Source organism: Oryctolagus cuniculus, chromosome 2, assembly GCF_964237555.1.
Source record: "Oryctolagus cuniculus chromosome 2, mOryCun1.1, whole genome shotgun sequence".
In the NCBI taxonomy this organism is placed as follows: Eukaryota; Metazoa; Chordata; class Mammalia; order Lagomorpha; family Leporidae; genus Oryctolagus; species Oryctolagus cuniculus.
The window spans coordinates 11,322,586-11,346,666 of NC_091433.1; the positions used below are offsets into that span (position 1 = coordinate 11,322,586).

General features: G+C 42.4%; 1 protein-coding gene across 1 annotated transcript in view; it reads right to left on the reverse strand.

The window, feature by feature from the left end:
* Positions 1-24,081, reverse strand: part of TAPT1 (transmembrane anterior posterior transformation 1) — a 68,904-nt gene that overhangs the window by 9,761 nt on the left and 35,062 nt on the right. Inside the window, exons 4-10 of the mRNA XM_051830318.2 lie at positions 15,114-15,276; positions 12,677-12,812; positions 11,135-11,232; positions 10,547-10,616; positions 4,830-4,910; positions 2,012-2,121; positions 236-295 (exon numbers count right to left, since the gene is read on the reverse strand). Of these exons, the coding sequence (XP_051686278.2) occupies positions 236-295; positions 2,012-2,121; positions 4,830-4,910; positions 10,547-10,616; positions 11,135-11,232; positions 12,677-12,812; positions 15,114-15,276 (718 nt within the window). The remainder of the gene's footprint in view (positions 1-235; positions 296-2,011; positions 2,122-4,829; positions 4,911-10,546; positions 10,617-11,134; positions 11,233-12,676; positions 12,813-15,113; positions 15,277-24,081) is intronic.

Here is a 24,081-nt window from a genome sequence, read left to right on the forward strand (position 1 = left end):
TTTAGTTAAACAATGCGGAAGTCTGTTTATGAGAATTTTTATATACAAGGTTGCTTAATTTCTAATGCTACAAAAAAAACACACTATTTAATGTATTATTATTCGTAGCTTGTAAACATGTGGTGTTGAGAATCCAGATAAGCAGAAGTCCACGTAGTTTTCCATAACCACTATTCCTTGCTAAACCAACCACTGTTCAGGTAATTTCAGACCACGCCTTTAATAATACGCTCACATTTTTCTGTCGGCTGCTAACAAGGTCAAACGCAAGGCTGGCTCTATATTCACTGTAGACCTACAGGCAGAGAACAAAGAAACATTGAGTTACACAGTGCAGAAAGTGTGGAAAGACGGACTCCACAGATATCTAACAACTAACGTTTGAACATTAACCACGGACAAGTGTTAGCAATCAAGCAGAAATCTGGATGCGGCTTCTTTATTGTTCTCCTGCAGTAAGGGCGGAACACAGCCTCGGTTTCCCTGAACTGTTCTATCAATAGACTTTTTAAAGGTTTCTCTTCAAAGAGGAATAAACATTCAAGGATTATGAGCCCAAGAGTTTAGAATCTGGGGAGGGCTGGCTATTTTACAGGGCTAGTTTGAAAAGCTAATGGAACAACGTAATTAAGAGACAACGTGCACTTTCCATGCCATTTCTGAAGTCCTCTCATATACAATCACTCTGATATTCAAAAGTAAATGAACAGTTTAAAAATTACAATTATTACTGCATACTTAACCATCTTAGAAACATGAATGCTAATAAATAAGATATAAACTGATCTAAGGAACATAGTTACAAGGACACTTAAAATTGCCATTTTCTCTAACAACTGCACTGAATACCTGAATCAAGGCTATTAATTATCACTTCAGATGTTGTAAAACAATCCCCCACAAATGAAATCATTCTGTATTGAGGAAACTGAGAGAGAAAATGATGAAATTACTTTGTCAATGCTTTATCATCAAGCTGTCACAGCTGGAACTGTATTCCATTTTAAATCTTTGTTTTTTAAAATAAAATAATGTGCACCAGAGTAATCCGTTTACTAAACTCACAGCCCAGTAATATAGAAACCTGTTGACTACCAGTCATCTTGGGACTGACAGAAATTAGGAACGCACCAGGAAATTCCTGTTTTACAGACGCTCCTTGATCTAGGAGGGCCCGTGGTTAGCTGAAAATATCTCCAGTTCAAAATGCACTTCCTAGCCCCAATCTATCAAACATCCTAGTTAGCACACAGCACAGGGCAGAGTGTGGCTCCCTCCTATTGTGACGGCGGGGCTGGCTGGCGGCTGCAGCTCAGACACTGCCCAGCTCCATGAGGGGACTGCACTGTCCAAGAAAAACTCAAAATTCCAAGTTCAAAGTATAGTTTCTACTGAATGCCTATCACCCTCATACCACTGGAAAACCAACAACCATCCATCTGCATATACACTGAGCCATAGCTACATGTTTCTGGACATTCTATGGAATATGTAGTGACATTATAAAACAAATCACCCAAAGTTTCATTAACATTTTTGCCAGAAAAATGTGACTCTTAACTTCTAGAACTTATCAGAAAACTATTTATAATCACAGAAAAGAAAATCAATGTTTAAATATAAAATATCTTAAAACTGAGCCAGAGAGAAAAGTACTGATGTTCTCAGTTTTTAAATATCATATAGAAACAACACAATGCAAGACACTTTAGGTGAACAGATTATGATAGAATTAGCAGTTTACAATGATTTTTGAGTTAGTGACACTCTGAGCTCAAGTACTAGCCAATGTATATTTTCATTCTGAAGCATGGAACTAGGGCTTTTTAATACTCAGTAAGTATTTTCAGTAGTGCAAAAATTTTCAGAAACTTAAAATGACAATTCTAACTTTAAAGTAGCAGTAATCTTGTATTATCTTCATAAAGGCAGTAAACCCAAACTTAACATTCTACAACTTTATAACATTAAGGTGAACTCTAAGCATTGAATTGTTTATTGAAATACATACATCTGCAGTAATGTCATTGAACTTGGTGATAAAGGCATGTTTTACAATATCCACAGCAATTTCTGATGCAATCACCATACAAACATCTGGAAATAACACCCAGAGATGATCTATAAAGAATGGGGGAAAAAAAGGAGATAGTTAGATCTTTTAATATGAACAGAGCCTGTATCACAGAAATCTTAAAATCTCCACAGGACAAAACTCTTAGTATTCCGTAAACAATGAAAGAGGCAGAACTAGCAATGAATTAACAATAACTTCAGTAAAAAAGTCACTCAAACTAAAGGATAATTCATCCACAAGTATCTTCCCAGCACTTCCAAAGTGTCAAGTGCAACTTTACACGTGGGCCACAGTGGTGGCCACGGCCCGTTTCCCTGGCATCTCGTCAGTGGAGGGGGCAGGTCAAGCAGTCCCTTAGGAAAGCTTTCTCGTTCCACGGCTGCACAGGTGACAGTAAGTAGTGAGATCAACTAAGCACCCCTTTCCCCCTTTTATCACTACAGCATAAAGATATTGATTCACCATCCATTTCCCTATCACACAGGTGCAAAATAATCAGTAACCGTGCTCACCCTCACAATATTGATTAAAATGGCAATTCAGTACCAAGTACCTGAGATATCCCCAGAGACAATCTCCTAAGACCGTGAAGAAGGTGCAGGAGGGGAACAGAAAAGAAAAACATGACCAGAAATGCTGACAAGGACCTCTGGCAACTCAGGCTTCCACTCCTGGGGAGAGCGGGACAACACAGCTGGCACTGTGAGTCCTTCTGTGAGTTAGCCTCAGGTTGAGGTTTTGGACATCATGGGACCCCTTTCAGCAGTAACCCTGCCATTAACTGCCATGTGACCTTGGGCTAGTTCCTCCTCCATGGAAATAAGGGTGATAAGCACGGCTATACTCTGAGGATCAGATGCCGTAATGGTCATAGCAATGTGCCTGCAATACTAAATGGCTCGTATTAATGATCCTGAGAACTTGGGGCAAGTTTCCATAAATGGCATTTGGTTTTTTAAAACAGGAAATTGAAAAAAACTACAAAAAGTGAAAAAATGATGATTTCAACAAAGCAAGCTTCTTTTGCCACATGGTCTACCATAGTAGTGATAAAAGAGCCTTCAAATAGTTTGTTGAAAGTCACAGTACAAACAAGAATGTGACTTCAGACACCCAGTTGTCAGGAGGCTTAGGGTTGATTGCAATTTGGTGTAGCAGCCCTGCTGTGGGACTGCTGACTCCATGTGAACTCTGTGGGAACTGGTCACACATGCCCACTTCACTGTACATGGACATCCTGTTAGCTGACTTAGTTCTAAACAAAGGTATCCCTGTGGATCAACAGAATCCAGGCGTGCGTGTGGAGAGAGGCGCTTTCCTGCCACGAGTCAGGGGGCCTTGGGATCTATTCAGATGGGAACTCAAGCCACAGTAAATATGCTAAACTTGATCTCATGGTTTCTGTACTAAACTAACTTCTAGAAATTTATTTCCAAGATCATATGTCTTATTTTATATTTGTTTCTGATTTTTCATAGATATCTGAAAACAAGCAATGAATTAAAAAAATTAAAAGTAAATTATTATATGCCTATATGATATTGGGGGTATTAAAATGCAAAACACATTTTGTCCAAGGTTGTATAAAAATGTCAGACGTGGGGCAGTGCAGAGCAGTAAAGCTATCACTCGGGGCATCTGCAGTCCAAGTCTGAGTGCCTGGGTTCACAGCTTGCCTCTGCTTCCAACACAGCCTCCGCTATTGTGCATTGTGTATCCTGGGAAGCAGCAGCTGACGGCTCAAGGACCCAAGTTCTGCCACCCATGTGGGAGACATGGATGGAGTTCCAAGCTCCTGATCTATCTTTCTCTCTGCCTTTAAAATGAAGAAAAATAAACACACAAAACTTTTTATTTAAAAAATATAATTACTTTCAATTCAAAACAAGCCAGACATGAAGAAAAAAACCCTTGAAATTATTTAATGTGTCTGACCAGGCGATCACTTCCCACCAGGTCACTGCAGCGTTGTAACTGCTCATTTCTCCTATTAACCTGAGTCCTACACACGCCTTAGCTCTTTTGCATTTGCCACAGTGTGAAGCCTCGTTCCCGGCACAGGGAGCATGCTGACTGTCCGCTAAATGGATGATGAAATTTCAGCCTTGACACCTTCATCAGTCTGGACTCAGAGATGCATGTAAGGAATACACTGTAATGCTTCACTCTGTATTCCTTAATTTATCCCTATTCAAATACTAATTCACAGTGAAAAGGCAAAGATAAATGCTAGGGAAGATACACTAGGAGGGGCAAATATTCTAGTCACCGTCTACAGTGAGAACCATGTGACTGGACTCAGGTTGTCACAGCGCACTGCTCTGTAAAACACGCAGAGGGCTGGGCGGCAGTGCGCTCACCACCACGCGGGCAGCTCCAGACACTCTGAGCCTCATGGGAAATGACAGGAAACACATGAGGGACTTCAAAACGGTCACGGGAAATGCAACTGAAAGTGAAGTTATTTTGGTGCAAAAAAAAACCTGAAAGTCATGCATACAGAATCTTCAAAAGTTGGTTATAAAAGAAATGGACCTATTGATTTTTTTGGCCTCAAAATACATCTACTTTTTATTTCCATTTTTTCTTGGACACTGCATGTTAATGCTCAATCCATTCCACTCACTCAGCTATTTCCAATACTGAACAGTGGGGCAGCTAGGGTCTTCCTAAGACTTCTGCAATACTCATTTTATCCCATATGAAATAATGACTTAGCTTGAGTACAACTGCAAGATACTGTATTTGTTACCTGGATTCCAAGAAAACTGTTCCATGTTTCTTAAACACACTATTAGCAAAAGCACATAATTTGTGAATCGTTCCTTAATATCTGAAAAAAAAATTCCACATGTAAGTATCACAGTGCCTCAGTAATGTGATAACAGTGCATATCTAGTTCTTTCAGTCAGAACATGGTGACATTATTTGTATATATGAATAAACGTCTGTGAAATGCGGTGTGCCTTTGTACCAGGGGGCTGGCTGGTTGCAGGACGCTCTGAGGAAACCAAAACCCAGATGTTCAAGTGCTTATACAAAAGGGCATAGTGGTTACAGATAACCTGTGCACAATCTACTATATGCCTTACATGATCTCCACATTACTTGCAATAACTAATACAGAGTAAACTATTTAAATCATTGTTAGATTGTATTGCTTTGAAAAGTCACTCTAGGGGCTGGCGCTGTAGCACAGTGGGTTAGGGCTGCCACTTGCAGTGCTGACATCCCATGTAGGTGCCAGCTTGAGTCCTGGCTGCTCTACTTCCGATCCAGCTCTTTGCTGTGGCCCAAGAAAGCAGCAGAAGATGGCCCAAGTCCTTGGACCCCTGAACCCGCGAGGGAGAAGTCTCCTGGCTCTGGATCGGCTCATCTCTGGCCATTGTGGCCATCTGGTGACTGAACCAGTGGATGGAAGACCTCTCTCTCTCTCTCTCTCTGCCTTCCAAATAAATAAATAATTTTTTTTTAAAAAAGGTCACTCTAATGTCCAGTCTTCCATAGTCACCCACTACGAGGTACTGAACCTCATGCTCTGTATTTGGCAGCTCAACTTCTGTGGGATGAGCATTAAGAGAAGCTTAATATAACTATAATATAATATAATTATAAGCTTATAACGGATGCATGAGCACCCTGCAGACTGCTCTTTGTAGCACAGCTGCTACAGAAGCCACGGGAGGCAACAGGCTCACATTCGCGCCCACAGCAGCTCCAGGAGCTAAGTACCAGCTGCCGTATTACAAGATAGCCTGGGATAGCTGTTTTTCTTACTTGAGAAAAGTTTTAAAAGCCACCTTAGTTTAATCTCTTATAAAACTTAGAGGGTACAATGCAAATCATCTTATACTATAATATGAACTATTTTACCTACAACAAAAAGTAAAAAAAAAAAAAACCTGTTGATTACTAACCATTTTGTGTCAAAATAAAATCCTCAATTTCTTGTGACACATACCTAATCAATATGCATCTTTTTGTTTTCTTTTTTTTTTTAGATTTATTTATTTATATGAAAGGCACAGTGGCAGACAGGGAGAGGGAGAGAGAGAGATGACAGATTGATATTCCATCTGTTGGCTCATTTCCTAAATGCCTACAACAGCTGGGTCTGAGCCAGGCCAAAGCCAGGAGCAAGAAACAAGAACTCTATCCTGGTCTCCCACTTGGGTGGCAGAGGCCCAGGCACTCAGGCCAACTCCTGCTGCCTTCCCAGGCACATTAGCGGAAAGCTGGATGGGACACAGATGCAGACCGTAGCAGACTTAAACCAGCACTCTGTATTGGATGCTGGTTTCACAGTGGCCTGTTTAACCTGCTGCACCATACACTGTCTGCGGAGTATTCTTAAAACTCACATATTGAATCCCTAATATTTCTAAAAAGAGGGTGTAATCTGGAGGACCTGTATATAAAATGAAAAAAATGGAAATTAATTATATTCACCTTGCTGGTTATAAGGTCAAAAACCTCTCTCTTCCTTACAATTTTAAGGTTCTTGTTACTCAAGCAGAAAGCCCTTAAAACCCAAGCTCTCCACGTGTAGCTTAAAGCTCCAGAAGAGCACCTATTCCAGGGCAGGTTGTTAATGTAAATCAGCAACAAAACAATGCTTTCTCGAACACATGAAATTCTTACAGTTGAGTCAGTATGTTCTATGGTTAACTAATGAAGCTGACAAAACTCCACAATTTGGCCTCTTCCTTCCCCTTCTCTCGTATTTCAAATTCACAGTGCTTGGAAGGAAACATTAACACGCTGAGACCAGAAGAACTGCCTCTTGGAGCTTGGGGATCTAAAGGGAATCACCAGCCCACAGAGTTGTCCAGACTTCACTGTTGAAACTTTTCGTTTGTTCCTTTTGATCCTTGTCTAGGTTTCAAATTCCCTATGGCTATGAACATTTGCTTGTTTTAATATATGCATATGCCATTATTCTTTCCTGTCTATCACAGAGACAAAACAGAGTGGATTAAGTACAGTTTGATGAGCTGTGATGCATGACCCATGTCACCACTTCCCTAAATACAATGTGGAAGAGCTTCATCACCCAGCAAGATCCTCAATCTCCACACCCAACAAGCAGCCACTCTTCTTTCTGTCAACATAAATTAATTCTGTCAGATCAGAATCATCTGTTCTAGCTTTTTTTTTGTTCAACATAACACTTTTGAGATCTACATGTTGGAATATATCAGTAACGTTTATGAGGGTTCTTCAAAAAATCCATAAAGATATTTATTATGAAAAGGTTATGCACGAATTTGCAGAAGTTTCTGCATAAAAACAAGCTTGCTTTTTAATTCCATTTTCCAACAACTTTTTGAAGTACCCTTGTATAAATTCTCAGGGCTGAGCTACAGGGTAGGTGAATATTTAACCATAGCTGGTTGCCAGTTTTTCAGAGCAATTTTCACACTCTGTAAGGCACTCATTTTGTGCCTGCACTAGTGCCAGGTCCTCACTAACAAATCTAGCACTGTTAGGTTACAGGAGCAGCCCTACGGTGAGTGGGCAGTAGTCTCACGTGGACATTTCCTCGAATGATGCTGAACACTTTTTGGGGTTATTGGCCATTTATCTATCTTCTTTTCTAAAATATCTGTTCAAGTTCTTTTCCTATTTTAACACTAGATTGTCTTTTCATTAATGATGGATGGAATTGCTTATGTGTAATATAAATCTAAAAATACTTTATCAGATAAATGCATTAAGTCTTTTCTCTTAGGATTGTGGCTTACCTGTTCATTTTCCTTAATTTTTTAAATGAACATGTTTTTAGTTTTTAATTTTGAAGAAATAAATTTTTCTTTATGGTTAGTGCTTTTCATGTGGTCCCTGAAAATGTCTGCCTAGACCAAGATTGTGAATATATTCTCCTACATTTGGTTCTAGAAGTTTTATCATCAAAGCATTTATATTTAACACTATGGGCCACTTAGAATTATTATTTTGGCAGGGAAGGGGAGGTCAAAGTTCTATATTAAAAACAAAAAACAAAAAACCCTTATCCAGATGTTCAAGCACTATTTGCTGAAGTCTCCTCATTGAATATTAATGTTTTAGAAAACACAATTGCTGGGGGATGGTGCTGTGGCACAGTAGGCTAAACCCCAGCTTGTGGCACTGGTAGCCCATATGGGTGCTGGTTCTAGTCCTGGCTGCTCCTCTTCTGATCCAGCTCTCTGCTTTTGGCCTGGGAAAGCAGTGGAGGATGGCCTAAGGCTTGGGCTCCTTTATCCACGGGGAAGACCGAAGAAGCTCCTAGCTCCTAGCTCCTGGCTCCTCGCTTCATATCGGCTCAGCTCCAGCCACTGGGCAGTGAACCAGTGGATGGAAGACCTTTCTCCCTGTCTCCCCCTCTCTTTGTAACTCTACCTCTCAAATAAAATCTTAAAAAAAAGCAAATACAATTGCTTTTGATAAATATATATTATAACTAATTGTTCAAAAAACTTCCTTTAACTTTATGTAGCGAACTGTGATAGATATAAGCTGCATCATGTGCTTCGGCATCATGATAAATTTTAAGAGTATAAAAGGGCCCCAGACTCTGAAGTGGGACAAGTGTTTGAGAGAGCTGCATGTGCTCTTTTTTTTTTTTTTTTTTTTTTTTTTGGACAGGCAGAGTGGACAGTGAGAGAGAGAGACAGAGAGAAAGGTCTTCCTTTGCCGTTGGTTCACCCTCCAATGGCCGCCGCGGCTGGCGCGCTGCGGCCGGCGCACCGCGCTGATCCGATGGCAGGAGCCAGGAGCCAGGTGCTTTTCCTGGTCTCCCATGGGGTGCAGGGCCCAAGCACCTGGGCCATCCTCCACTGCACTCCCTGGCCACAGCAGAGGGCTGGCCTGGAAGAGGGGCAACCGGGACAGAATCCGGCGCCCCGACCGGGACTAGAACCCGGTGTGCCGGCGCCGCTAGGCGGAGGATGCATGTGCTCTTAACTGAGCTCAACTCCTACTGCCTGTCCAGGACCCCTCACAACCCACCCACTCCAGGACATTGTTAAGTCAGGTTCCCTCAAAAGTCCCCTCTGTCCCACATCTGCCTGAATCGCCTTTTTCATTAGTTCAGTATCAACACAGTGGAAAAGACAGATCATGTCTCCGTCTTTTGATAACAGTTCTGTATCTGAGGACTCCCTGGAAGGGGCTCAAAGCCCCTCTTGTGAGCTCTGTGGATCCCACTCTGAGAGTCCCCTCTGCTGTACTGCTGTGATTCTCTTACTAGGTAAGACAAAGACGGCTCCAGGGATAAATGCTGCGCCTTCACACGTCTTTGGACTGGAAGGCAGGCCGGAGGTATAAAGAAAACATCCTGTGTGCTTTGGTCTGGAACATGGTTTGTGAGTCCCACACATGGCTTTGATTCTCAGAGTCTTTGTCAATGGATTTAGCAGGGAACTGAACGCAGTTAGGGGTCGGAAGGTGGGGACTTAGTGATTACAGGCTGTTGGTGGTCTTCTCAGTGATGGCAGCTTGGTTGCTTTGTAAGAAGAGAAAACACCTGGTGGAGGGTACACTAGCTTCCTGGCTTGGTAAGTGCTCCTTGCTCTGCACATACCCAACATTCACAACCCCTATCAGACACCAGACTAACAACACTGCCAAATCTTGGACTGTGAACCTCCAAACCTGTGAGTCCCAATGAAGTCCTTCCTTCCTAAATAGCTCCTCTTGGGTATTTGTTATGCAGTAATCAAAAGCTGAGTGATTCTAAGGTCGACAGTCATATTTCTCCTCTTAGCAGCTATGAGAGTGACTGCAGGACCATCAGATTACTTTCTGGGTTTCAGATTCTACTTCTATAAAATGCAGAGAAATATCTGGATTCTGCTTTAGAGAAATATCTGGATTAGTGAAAAGCTTCTAAAACTACAGTATAGTAAGACACATTTAAGGCCGGCGCTGTGGCTCACTAGGCTAATCCTCCGCCTTGCGGCGCCAGCACACCGGGTTCTAGTCTCGGTCGGGGCGCCGGATTCTGTCCCGGTTGCCCCTCTTCCAGGCCAGCTCTCTGCTGTGGCCCGGGAGTGCAGTGGAGGATGGCCCAGGTACTTGGGCCCTGCACCCCATGGGAGACCAGGATAAGTACCTGGCTCCTGCCATCGGATCAGCGCGGTGCGCCGGCCGCAGCGCGCCAGCCGCGGCGGCCATTGGAGGGTGAACCAACAGCAAAGGAAGACCTTTCTCTCTGTCTCTCTCTCTCACTGTCCACTCTGCCTGTCCAAAAAAAAAAAAAAAAAAAAAAAAAAAGACACATTTAAACTTTCATTTTATTATCTTAACCATTCTGAAATTATAACAACCAAAGATAACAAGGGAACCTCACAAAGATGTTGATAGTGTTAAAGAAAGCACAGCTAAAGTCAAAAAAACTATGGCACACAGGAAATGTGAATGAGCATTTCAGAATGCACCGTAAAATAATACTACAAAGAACTACAAGTAGAATCTAATTGTACATACCACTATTTGACATCTGGAAGAGATTGTTCTTTTCAAACTTCTTGAAAACACTTCCTTTAATTTCAACAAACTGAAAGGATAAATAGAAATACCATCTTTACTACTATATCAATGCTATATCAGTTTTTTAACATTTATTTATTTATTTGAAAAGAATAGTGGCATACAGAAAGCGAGACTTCAAGCCACTGGGTCACTCCCCAAAAAGTTACAATGACCAGGGCTGTTCCATGCCAAAACCATGAGCCCAAAACTCCACCTAGGTCTCCTGCATGGATGGCAGGGGCCCAAGCACTTGGGCCATCTTCTGCAGCTTTCCTGGGTGCATAGGCAGGGAGCTGTATTGGAAGTAGAGCAGCTAGGACCCAAATCCGTGCCCTGATATGGGATGCCAGCATTGCAGGTGCCAGCCTAGCTCACTGTGCCAAAATATCAGCCCCCATGGTATCAGTTTAGAAAATGGACTTGCTACATACAAAACTTTCTGGATAACAAATAACACATAGAATGAATAACTGCATCTCATCCAAAATATTGCTGCTAAAATATCTGTACAAATTAAAATATAAAATAAAATCTCATACTTACATTATTAGACATCATGATGGTAAGCAGGGACTTGTTGTGTGAGTTAAAAGCGACATTGAGAGTTGTTGCTTGAACCATTATGAGAATTGCATGCAAAACTAACAGCATGTCAAGGAAAAAACTTGTTTTTACATTAACAGAAAATTCCATAAAGTTCTGAAAGTCAATATGGAGAAAAAAGAACCACAGTTCCTAAACAAAGTCTTAGTAAACATTTTATTATCAGCAAAATTTCCCTATAAGTGTTAACTGATGTTTGACAAACTGAAACAAACAAAAGTAGAAATGAACCTCTGTGTATCCATTTACTTAGACCCTGAGTCCCTAGGAACAGGTCAGCTTGCTGTTTCTGTATCTCTGGCTCTAGGCACAGTGCTTGGTAAACAGGCTCCCTGCAAAAGTTTATTAAATAAATGGAATAAATTATGGTTAACACTGAAGGAAGAGGCTTAGAAATATATGATTTTCTCTGGTTTTTCAGGAGATGTGGGACGTTAAGACAACAAGAAATGTTTGGTGATCAAGGTTCTTCATAGGTCATGCAGAATTATATACAGAGGACATACGGAATAGTTAATCCATATTTTAGAATGGTAACTGTTTTACTCCATTAAAACTGGACTGAGTTTACTCTGATAGATACCTTCTCATTTAGTGCCTTAACTTCCCAAGTATTAAACACAATTTGTTTCAAGTGTCCCTCTTTGAGGCAGTATGAGAAAAATACAGAAAATTCCTTCACTATGACACATTCCAATGAATGAGTCCTGACTCCACATGGATTTGTGTGTAAATACCAAGGGACTTCATTAAGTTAATTTTGGTAAAAAAGTTGAAATCCATATGTATTTTTTCATAGTACACATTTTCCATGAACTTTTTAAAAAGATTCCATGTATACATGTATGGTATACAGACATATGTCCACACTGTTTATACAGTAAAGTATCTACTCTCCAAAAGAAAAGCGTTTAAGCCAAGGTCATAGACATAGACACAGACACATAGACACACACACACACACACACACACACACACACACACAGCTCCCACCCTCCCTCCAGCCCTCTGGTCAAGTTCTCCTAACCAAACTCAGATCTTGAAACTTTGAGATGAATTCTATACATTTTAACTCCAAGATTATAACAAACAATTCATAGATTTAAAGATAATTTCAAGAAAAAAATCTAATATAAGTACGAAAACCTTGTATGTAACTACAAACGGACCTACCTAGTTACCTAGCTCTCTATAAGGGTTATATAGACCTATAAATGTCAACTATGCATAAATACACTATCTTTTCATTATAAAATCCTTCCATACAATCACTTTCTAACAGTTCAAAGGGTTGTGCAATAGTTCAAATAGTTCTATTTTCCAATAGTTCAAAGGGTTGCACACACACGAGGTTCTTTAATTTGCAATTACTATTACAGTCAATTTCACAACAGAAAACGTATTTCACATTAATCTTTAGGACTAAGTACAATAAAGACCACACCCTGCGTGCTAGAATTCCCAGTAAGTCTGAAAGGATACAGACATAGAGAACGGCCATGAAAAAGTGAGGAATCACCCCAATATGGGCTCTTTTCCTTTCTTTGGGCTCTGTCGCTGTCCAGTAGAGAGCATCTAATATGTCTTGTCCGAATGATGAAAACAGGCGATCAGCCACCTAAAAGACAGACATTACCGGAAGGTGCTCCTCAGTCTCAGCACCCCACTTCAGTGTTAGTGAGATTCCAGACGCACCTCAGCGTCGTCTGATTTTCAAATCCTAGCAGAAGGTCAGCGGGAGGAGAGCGGGGGCCTTGGTTTACTTAGTCACTCACACTGCTTTCTTGTCCGGCACACAGTGAATGTTCAAGTACTTGCGGAATCTGAACCAGACGCTGTCTAATCAGCTATGCTTGTGACAGGGACAGTGTTGTGCTGGGGGCAGAAACAGCAGGGGGCAGGCACATAAATACTGTGGGTCCCGTGGTTCCAGCTATTTGTGTTTAAGCTCAGAACTCAAATCCAAGATCCTCAGGAGAAATTCGTCATCGGGCCCACTCTCCTCACCGTCATCTTTCTAAGCAACTGCTGCACTCTGTCTACGGTTTAATATGGAGTACAGCAAGCAGAGCGACTTCCTGAAGACACGTTCAGTGAGCAGATAAAGAGGCGTATGACAGAGACAAGCAGGGCACCGCATCCCTCAGGAGTCACTGACGTGGAACGCCGCACCCCAGGACTTCCCCAGCCCAGCTCGGCTCCTGTGGCTCCCAGGGTCCACGACTGCATCACTGCGCTTTTCCATCAGTGTTTATACTTCCTACCATCTCCCTGTTGATTGTCTCTCACGTGTAGACCACACACTCCGTGAGAACAGGCTTGCTGCCCTCTGAATCTTCAGGGTCTGCGGCAGGGCTTGGCAGGCAGGAAGTACAATTCAGTATTTGCTGAATGAGTAACAACTAGCATTTGGGGAGCTCTGACCTACCACATGGCCGCCCCGTGTTAATAACCCTTCTGTGTACTGTCTCATGTCCTCCTCACATCTGCCCCACACCTTACAATGAGAAATTGAGACTCAGAGATACTCAGCAAGCAGTGAGCATGTCCGGAATAGCCAGGTCATGACAGAAGAAGCCAGGATTGGATCAGTGGTAGTTTGTTTTAGACTGGAGTTGGGACACTCTCGGCTACTATGCTTACCCCCACACTATCAATCAGTCTACAAAGTGAAGCAGTCTTTACACCACTTTAATCAGCTGTTCATGGACCCTTTTCCTTGGCCACTCAGGAGGCACACACATGAAGAGGGCAGAGACGCCTTGTCCCCTAAGAGAGAAAGGCAGTAAAAGAGACTGGCAGGGCACTGGCATAAGCAACCCTACCAACTGCAGGAGCCGAGAGGGGACAAGGTCTCAGCTCATCCTCCTCTGGGAGGGGGCACACAGCAGGCTGCCTTGCTTCACAAGCTTCATTCCCATCAGCCCTTGGCAACCCACTTGGCAGAGCAAACCAGGTGCAAGGGTGGCGAGTACATGTGGGAGGCTGGGTGTGGATCTTGATTTTAGGCATAACCAGAATGGCCAGAGCTCTGTGGCTTCTCCAAGAGATGGAAAGGCCTCATCTCCCACGGCAGCACAGCCTCAGCATCCAGGCCTGCAGTCCCCACCTCACCCCAATCTGCTTACTGTCTAGCAAATCTCTGCAGAAGATTTTCTGCAGCAAAGCCAAGACAGAGCTTGCGTGTGTTCCTAGAAAACAGTACAGGGAAACATAATTTGAATTTCCTAGTTTACTAAATAACTTAGAGTAGCTTACTATTTAAGAAAGTTATTAAGATTCTGCCTGTAAAGCAAAAACACTTCCTGGTAAAGTGAATGGGTAACTGCTCAATTTATTTTTTGTATAAATGCCGGCTTTCCTATGCTGACTGCTTTAAAGTGAGATATACTGTAATAAAATTAAGCACTTAAAGAAATTGGAAAACTTTATGTAAAAATTTCAAAGCAATCTAAAATGAATATCAGTTATAGCAAACATAACATTTACTTCATAATCTTTACAGTTCCTGTAAGAAAAGTACAAATGGGTTCCCAATAAATTTACAAAACGTGTTTCCTAAGCATCTGGCAGCTTACGTCTGCAAAGCTGCCAGGGCAGCAGCCATGTTTCCTGAATACTTGAGGAGCACTGGGCCCTGAGGACCTGCCGGCCCTAGGGTGTCCCAGGATCCTGGCAGCCCAGGCCCAGTAGGGGGTAGACTCTTCAGCTCCACTCCGATCCACTAAATCAGAATCTGCACTGTGACAGGAGTCTCAAGTGACTGCACACATGAAAGTTCAGAAGCCCCATCCCTCGCCAGTCGACCAACATTCTCGACTCTAGGTACCTTCCGTGTCAGAAGACTTGAAGCCACAAGCCGTGGCCGACACAAGCAGTGGGCTGGACTGGTCACGTGGGTGCTGGTGCCCCTCCTTACCTCAAGCATGTTGTAGATGATGTAGAGCTTGATGACAGACTGGCCTCTTATCAGGTGGTACATCATGGAGTAGTCAACATAGTGCATCATGAAATAGCACAGTACCAGAATGACACCCTTCAAAATGTCACAGACTTGGGCAGGCTGGAGCAAACGTCTGTCCCTAAAATATACAAGAAGTGATAAATCTAAGTTTCACACTACATGATCTCAAAATAAACAATCTTTACTGACCATACTTTGGCCTACAAGAATCAGGCTGGCCTTTTAAAAACTTCAAACTAAGGGGGTCAGACACCCACCTCTCTGAGTGCCTGGGCTCAAGTCTGGCTCTGCTCCTGATCCCAGCTTCCTGCTAACGTGTACCCTGGAAGGAAGCAGGTGATGGCTCAAGTAGTTGGGTCCCTGCCACCCACATGAGAGACCCTAGAGTCCCTGCTTTTGGCTTTGGGAGGGCCTAGCCCTGGTTGTTTTGGTCATGTGGGGAGTGAACCAGCAGATGGGAGACCTCCATCTTTTTCTCTCTGCCTTTCAAATAAATAAAAAAACCTAAACTCTGACTTGGCTACTGTCTATTAAGATTATTCATTAAAAATAAATTAACTTAAAAAACCAAACTACAATCTAGGAAAGTTACACTAAATGACTACTCAACAGTGTAAAATACTCTGCCCAAATATAGTAAAGACATCAAATCAGAATTTTCATTAGAAGTTAGCAATCTTTCTTTTTTTGTTTTTGTTTTTGTTTTTTTTTTTTTTTTTGACAGGCAGAGTGGACAGTGAGAGAGAGAGACAGAGAGAAAGGTCTTCCTTTGCCGTTGGTTCACCCTCCAATGGCCGCCGCGGCTGGCGCGCTGCGGCCGGCGCACCGCGCTGATCCGATGGCAGGAGCCAGGAGCCAGGTGCTTTTCCTGGTCTCCCATGGGGTGCAGGGCCCAAGCACCTGGGCCATCCTCCACTGCACTCCCTGGCCACAGCAGAGAGCTGGCCTGGAAGAGGGGCAACCAGGACAGAATCCGGCGCCCCGACTGGGACTAGAACCCGGTGTGCCGGCGCCGCTAGGCGGAGGATTAGCCTAGTGAGCCGCGGCGCCGGCCCAATCTTTTTTTTTTTTTAAGGATTTATTTATTTGAAAGACTGAGTAACAGAAGGAGGGAGGGAGATCTTCTATCTGTTCGTTCACCCCCCAAAATGGCAACAACATTTTGTTGTCCCAGGTCTGGGACTAGCCAAAGCCAGAGCCAGGAACTCCATTCCTGGTCTCCCAAATGGGTGACAGGGCCCAAGTATTCAGATCATCTTCTGCTGTCTTCCCAGGTGCATCAGCAGGAAGCTGGATGGGAAGTGGAACAGCTGGACCCACGGATGCTGATGCGGGATGCCAGCGTTAGGAGCCACACTGGTCTCCACAGAAGCTGGCAACCTTCACAAGCAAGGGCACAGCGCAGGCATCTGCTGACCACGGAGCTCCAGGAGCAGCTTCCAGGCGCACGACACAAGCTGTAACTTAATCACAAAGCCCTTTCCACATGTTAGTATTTAGTATCCACGCACATCATTCTGCACCTTCTACTTCTTACTTAACAGTGTAAGTGATCTGTCCACACTGGTTATTATAAGGAGCCCATACTATGCCAGGGTAGTGTGTCACCACGTGGACATGCCACGATTTATTTAACACACCGTCCACAGACTTCCAGTCTTCGTAGCTGACAACCAGGGTGTAATGCACACATCACCTCTCCAATCTGGATGAGCATCTGTGGGGTAAATTCCTAAAACTAGAGTTTCCTAAAACTGTAAATTTCCTAAAATTATATTTGCCTGGCATTTGGATAGAAATGCCGACGTGTCCACTGCAGGGATTTTATTCCCATATTTGCAACATTGTGAGAAAACCTGTAGCCCATATGCATCAAAACAATGTTTGATCGACGTTCAAGTCTTTGCCAATCTCACGGCATCTAGTGTCATTTAAATGTTCATTTCTCTTTAGGAGATGGCACACCTTTTTAAAAATATACTTTAGAGTTATTTGTATTTCCTGTGAATTCTCTCCTCATATCTCTTTTGTTCAGGTTTGCAGAACAGCTTTTATATTATAGAAGTTAGTCCTCTGTGACATGAATTGAGGTAATTTTTGATAATTAATAAGAGAGGAATGATCATTTCTTACATCTGAGGTCAGAGCGTAACAGGTTAAACCTAATTGTGAAAAGAAACAAAATTTAATAAGACAACAAAAGAACACATTGGAAATTCATGGTTTTGCTCACTGTATGTAAAATTACAGTGAACAGGGAAGGTCGAGGCTAACTCCTCAACACAGAACGCTCAGACCCCTCTTCTGGCAGCTTTGATGTGTAACGCAATGAATAAAAGGCCTGAGGGTTTCCTTTAATAGCTGCAGCTTTCTGTGTCTCCACTAACCGGGAAATATCCCGAGCATCAGTCTAAGGGCAGGCTCACCTGCTCACTGGCCACTGGCTTCCTGGACCATCTCATTTGTCTTCCTCGCCTACCAATCTGCGGAGCTCTGTCCTAAGCCTTGCCCATGTTCAGATAAGGGGCTCTTTCCTGCCAACAAGGAATCCGTAAGTCTGTCATCTGACACTTTATGAGATGACCAAAGCCAATTCTGCAAGCAGCTGTTATGGAACCTCGCTCTTGTTTTCTACAATGCAAACCAGAGTTAGGTATGGATTTAGCTGATCTGTTTATGGACAGAACATGGGATACTGCAAAAGTCCTGAAGAGCAAATCCTATGAGGTCCGTGCCCAGGACAGGCTGGAAGCAGATGGGGAGACAAAGGGCTGGACCAAGAGATCCAAGTGGGAGGCAGGTCAGAAAAGGGCCAGGTCTTGAGATGGGAACAGAGAACCGAATGCATGAAGTCAGGACTTTGGGCAAAAGAGCAAGGCAAATGGATCAACTCTGCTGTTGACTCTGTGACCTGACTTCTCCAGTGCTGTTTCTTGCTCCACGGACTTGGTTCTCTTCTGGTGGAACCCAGAGCACTCTGTCTACCACACGCCACCCCAGATCACGGATGTCTGCCAAAGGCTACTGATCAGCAAGGTAATTTCTTTTTTTGTTGTTTGTTTTTTTTTTTTTAAAGATGGATTTACTTTACTTGAAAGGCAGACATATGGAGAGAGAGAGAGAAAGAGAGAGAGAGAGAGAGAGAGATCTCCTATCCACTGGTTCACTCCCCAAATGAGTAAGGAGCTGGATCAGAAGCAGAGCAGCCAGGACTTGAACCGGTGTCCAAACAGGATGCTGGCACTGCAGGTAGAGGCTTAACCTTCTATGCCACAACACTGGGCCCTGTCAAAGTAATTTCTGTCCCTCATGTCATCTGTCAAGCATTGGATCTTGATCTTTTAAACACAATTCTAATTCAAACATCAAGAAGAGTATGTACTTTGAATGTTCTTGAGCTCCTGGCTTGCGTGTGGACATCTCTGCTGGGATGGTGGGAAGCAACTGTGGGGCTTCGGCAAGGAGTCTGAACAATGTCGCCTGCAGGCCCTGCACCGTTCAGCTGTGCTGAAAACCACCCACCCCTAGGCACTGGCCTTTATGCCCATACTTAAGAATTGAAGATCACAGCCGGTGCCGCGGCTCACTAGGCTAATCCTCCGCCTTGCGGCGCTGGCACACCAGGTTCTAGTCCCGGTCGGGGCGCCAGATTCTGTCCCGGTTGCCCCTCTTCCAGGCCAGCTCTCTGCTGTGGCCAGGGAGTGCAGTGGAGGATGGCCCAAGTGCTTGGGCCCTGCACCCCATGGGAGACCAGGATAAGTACCTGGCTCCTGCCATCGGATCAGCGCGGTACGCCGGCCGCGGCAGCCATTGGAGGGTGAACCAACAGCAAAGGAAGACCTTTCTCTCTGTCTCTCTCTGTCTCTCTCTCTCACTGTCCACTCTGCCTGTCAAAAAATAAATAAATAAATAAAGAACTGAAGATCACGTTCTATGAAAATGCTAAGGACTAAAAGTAGGGTAGTATTAACCTGCATTAATTACAAAATGATTTTGACAACTAATTATAGTAGAAAACTATATATAAAGCCTTTGGTATTAGATTGCCGTTTACTTAGTTCAATAATCATAATCAAAGTAATTTTAGTTAAGAGAAAAGGACTCTTTTGGTTAGTGTCCAATTACACTTCTCTATAAACATATTCACAACAAAGGAATGATGTGTTGGCATATGTATGGAACATTATATTTAATCTAGGAATCATTAGAAACTAGATCTACCAAACATTAGAAATGTAGATCAATATATACCATATAATATATAATACCATACTATTTGAACTAAGGTTAAAACAGAAAAATTAAGAGTTAAAGATTTAGGGCTGGTGTTATGGCACAGCAGGTAGAGCTGCTGCCTGTGATGCCAGCATCCCACATGGGTGCTGGTTCATGTCCCTGCTACTCTACTTCCAACCCATTAACCCTGCTATTGGCCTGGGAAAGGTAACAGAAGATGGTCCAAGTGTTTGGGCCCCTATTACCCACTTGGGAGACCCAGATGAAGCTCCTGCTTTCAGCTTGGCCCAGCACTAGCCATTGTGGCCATCATGGGAGTGAACCATTGGATGGAAGATCTCTGTCTCTCCCTCTGTAACTCTTTCAAACAAGCATCTTTAAAAAAAGAGTTCATGATTTAATTTAGTTTTATTTTAGCTAGAATTACAACAGGTTGTAAAAACAAAGAAAAACTGTAAAAGTACCTTAGGTGGGTAAAAGTACCTAGCATTGTGATGTAGCGGGTTAAGCCGCTGCCTACAACACAGGCATCCCATATGGGTACCAGTTTGAACCCCAGCTGCTCCACTTCCAATCCAGCTCCCTGATAATATGCCTGGGAAAGCAGTGGAAGATGGCCCAAGTCCTTGGGCTCTTATATCCATTCAGGAAACCTGCATGAAGCTCCTGGCTTCTGCTCGGCCCAGTCCTGGCCATTGCAGCCATTTAGGGAGTGAACCAGCAGACGGAAAATCTCACTCTGTGTCTCCTCTCTGTAATTCTGCCCTTCAAATAAATGAATAAGCTATAAAAAATGCCTTATTGTTAAAACGCAGTTACTTTGTGCAGCCACTCTCCTAGGCACTTCTATATGATTCACTTTGGTGCTCACTAATCCTTGAGGGATGTCCCATCACCCCTCAGTTCCACAGATTTGGCAGGAAGTAGTCAAGTGCACGCCTGAGGCTGCACAGTGAGTTTGTTACTCCATGGGGGAGCTGGGAGCAGAAGGTCACACCCTTACGGCCGCCTACATTCTAAACTGGGGTGGGCATTTGAAGCAGCTGTGAAGATGGTGCTTGGGCCACCTACATCCCACACAGGAGTTCAAGGCCAGGCTCTGCTCTCCTTCCCAGCTTCCTGCTAATGCACACCCTGGGAGGCAGCAGGTGACAGCTCAACCACAGAGATCCCTTCGACCCATGGGGAGACCTGGATTGAGTTCCTGGCTCCTGGCTTTGGCCTGACCCAGCCCAAGCTGTTAGAGCATTTGGGGAGTGACCTAGTGGATAGGAGATTTGTGCCTGTTTTTCTCTTTGATTCTCTTTCAAATAAATAATAATAAAAATTTTTTTAAACTTCTAAACTTACAAACTTCTAAATGTTGTACCTTTTATCTTTCAGTAAAATTTAACACTTTATAATTTATCACTTGGAAAATTATTGTGCTACAAAACAAATGTTCCTTCCACTTGATTCTTTTATTTCTAAACAGCAGGCAAAAAATGCAGGCCTCTATGTGCCCTGCTGGACCCATGGTGCCTGGACACTCCCTGTTCTGGTGAAATCCCCACTGAAAATATCCCTACTACAGAGTGCTCCTATACAGGGTGATGCTCCTACCGAGATGAATGCAAATCTTAAAAATCAAGGAATGTTACTAAAATAAAGACAAGACTCTTGTTTTCAAATAAATGTTCCTGGTAATAGAAATGCATGGTTGTAATAAAATATGGTTTCCCAGGTGGTATCTTACAAGACATCTGTACATATTATTTATAGTTTACGAGAAGATCTAACCTCACAAATTAGTTTACTTGGTTATAACAACTTGGACCAATCACAGTACTTGTTCTTTCTCGCCAGGGTATTTTTAGATGACGATCTGATAAGCATTTCAAATTACTTAAGAAGCTTATCCATGATCCTGCCAATCAGCCTTGAATTGGCTTTTGAGCAATACTTTTAGGCTGAGTTCTTTGCTGTAAATGACTGTGAAGTGGCAGTCACTGGCAATTCATTTTGCAAATGCTGCCAATCCCCTATGTAAGCACATAAACAAGTGAACCATGCTGTGTGTCATCACAAGGCTAACATATTAAAAAAGATACTCAACAGAACTTGAGCATTTTCAGTTAAGACATTCAACAGAATTTGCATTTTTTTAGCATAAGTCATTCTCATAGAAACCAAATTCTACATCTTTCTAAACTTTATCTTTAATTCTTATAACTGCTTCCATTGTATTTTTACCAACTGTAAACTTAGATCACACAATTTACCAACATGTCTCCAGTTGTTTGGAAGGGCTTATATGGATTTATAGGAACAGAATTACAATGCAAAGATGATCCAGTAGGCATTTTCTTCCTCTTCTTTAGCAGAAGATAATATGAATATTATTAAAGTAAAAACTGGGAATAGAAAGGAAGACCAAGAAGGAAGAAGCAGCAGTAAAAAGAACAAGAGAAATGGAAGAATCACTGCATAATTAATTTCAAATCAGTGTTGACACATGCCAAGGTATCACCATGAGTTATTACACTATAAGAATCATAGACTGAGTCTTTCTGTCTCTCAACATGTTAGTAACTGTGGTATAATTCAAAGAGAAGAAATATAATCACTACTGACACTCCACATTTAAAAGTGTGAAATACTTCAGGGGTGGGTGTTTGGCACAGTGGTCAAGATGCTACTTGGGACCCCTGCCTCAGCTTCAGTCCAGGCTCTTGATCCTGTTTCCAGCTTCCCAGTGATGGCACCTTGGAAGGCAGCAGGTGCCAGCTCAAGCATTTGGGTCCCTGGAGCCCACCTGGGAGCGTTATTGGCTCCTGGCTTTTGCCTGGCCCAACCTTGGCCATCACAGGCATTTGGGGAGTGAACTAGTAGATGGGAGATCTCTTCTGTCTGTATCTCTCCCTGTGTGTGTCTCTCTACTTTTCAAATACATTTTTAAAAATTTAAGCAAAATATTTAATATGGTCCATATTTTCAAAAGAGAAGTTTCTTTACAATTTAAAGTAAATTAGAATAAAGTAGTGAGATCAATATTTTCCTTAATCTTACGTGTGACTGACATACAGTAGAAAAAAAATAACTCTTAAACTGAATGGTTAAAATACTTCTTTGAAACTACACTATGAAAAATGCAACTAGCTTTATAAAACTATGTTCAGTCTTTGGAAAAAGTGCAAGATAAAAACTACTCATATGGAAGCCTCCAAACTCAGCCAACTGCTGTCGTACTGGGGATATGGAGTACAATGTCAATCAAGTCTGCACCAACACGAGCAATTAAAGATCATTCAATAGAGTGATTTCCACGTTAGGTGATGTCATGGTCAAACCCCTTACAAATAAACGCGGACAAGGCTTTAAGATTAATAAGGGCATTATTAAGAAAAAAGACAGGGAAGCACATGTTCTCCAGTGTGTTTCCACCCCTAAGTGGGCCTATCTGCCTATGCTGTTTACCTCTGCATCATACTTAGTACTTGCTTGTGAAGTCAATTTGGCCAAGAGTAGAGAAGGAAAAATCAGGGTTTACTCACCACAAGGAGTCCCTGTGCCACCACATTCCATTCTATAAAGGAAGTGAAAGTGCTCCTCCCTTCGGTCTGATTTACGAAAGAGAAAGAAAGAGAGAAGTTGTAATGATGCTACGCTGCTTAGAGCGTCATGGTGAGGAAACGGGACAATTCCTGATGTTACGAGGACGTTCTACTAAAACAAAGCTATTGCTCTCAACAAATAAGCCACATAGATCAGCAGGCATCTGTGTTTCCCCAGACAGAAATACTAAGAGCTCTCCTTCCATGTTCTGTAGTGGTGGCATTAATCACTTAGGCCAAAATCAAGGCTTAACTTTGTCTCAAAAGGGGAAAAAACATAATACTCAAGTATATGTGGGCAGAACGATCTTAAAAGAGGGAAGACATATGAAGAAAACCCAAAAGGTTACGAAACTCTCAGGCATTCTTCTGGAGACGACTCACCTATGGAGCAAACTCTCAAAGGAAAGAGACACTCTTGCTTCTTAAACCAAGGAAAAAGAGTCCATGAAGCCTCAGATAAGAGTTATGCCCAAAACTGGGGTTAGGGATCAGGAAATTTGTTTGCGTGTATTTTACTTGCTCTAAAAGCAAAAGAAAAATACTCTCACATTTATTACTTAAACCTATTCAACTCACTGATTACTGTCTAAGCTGTTTCAGTAAGGTGTTTTCAACAGTAACTATCAGTTTCTGTCACCAGACTATATATTTTTCTCTACCATCTCCCATAAACTCTAACTTACATGTGACTGAGAATTCTAAAGCACAAAGTGGTCCCAATTTTTAGCAGGCATTTTCATGAGAAAATGCCAGGTAAATTAAAAGACTCATATAGTCAGTGATTTTTTAAATTTATTCTCCGAGTAAATCTGGAAAAAATGATATTTGATACCTTATTAGAATATAGCAGTGTAATTTTCTGAAAAACAAAATCCTATCATTCTAAGAAACACAGATTCCTCCTATGAGTCACAACTTAATTCTCAATTATTAAAAAGATTATCCTAATTTAGGAAATTTTTCTAAAATGACATTACCCTATGTGGGAAAGAGGGAAAAATAAATAACTGAATCTGATTTTAAGGAATCTAGATGCATGTACTCGTTTATTTTTTTGTCCACAACACAACATTTGGGGGAAGGTTTTTCAA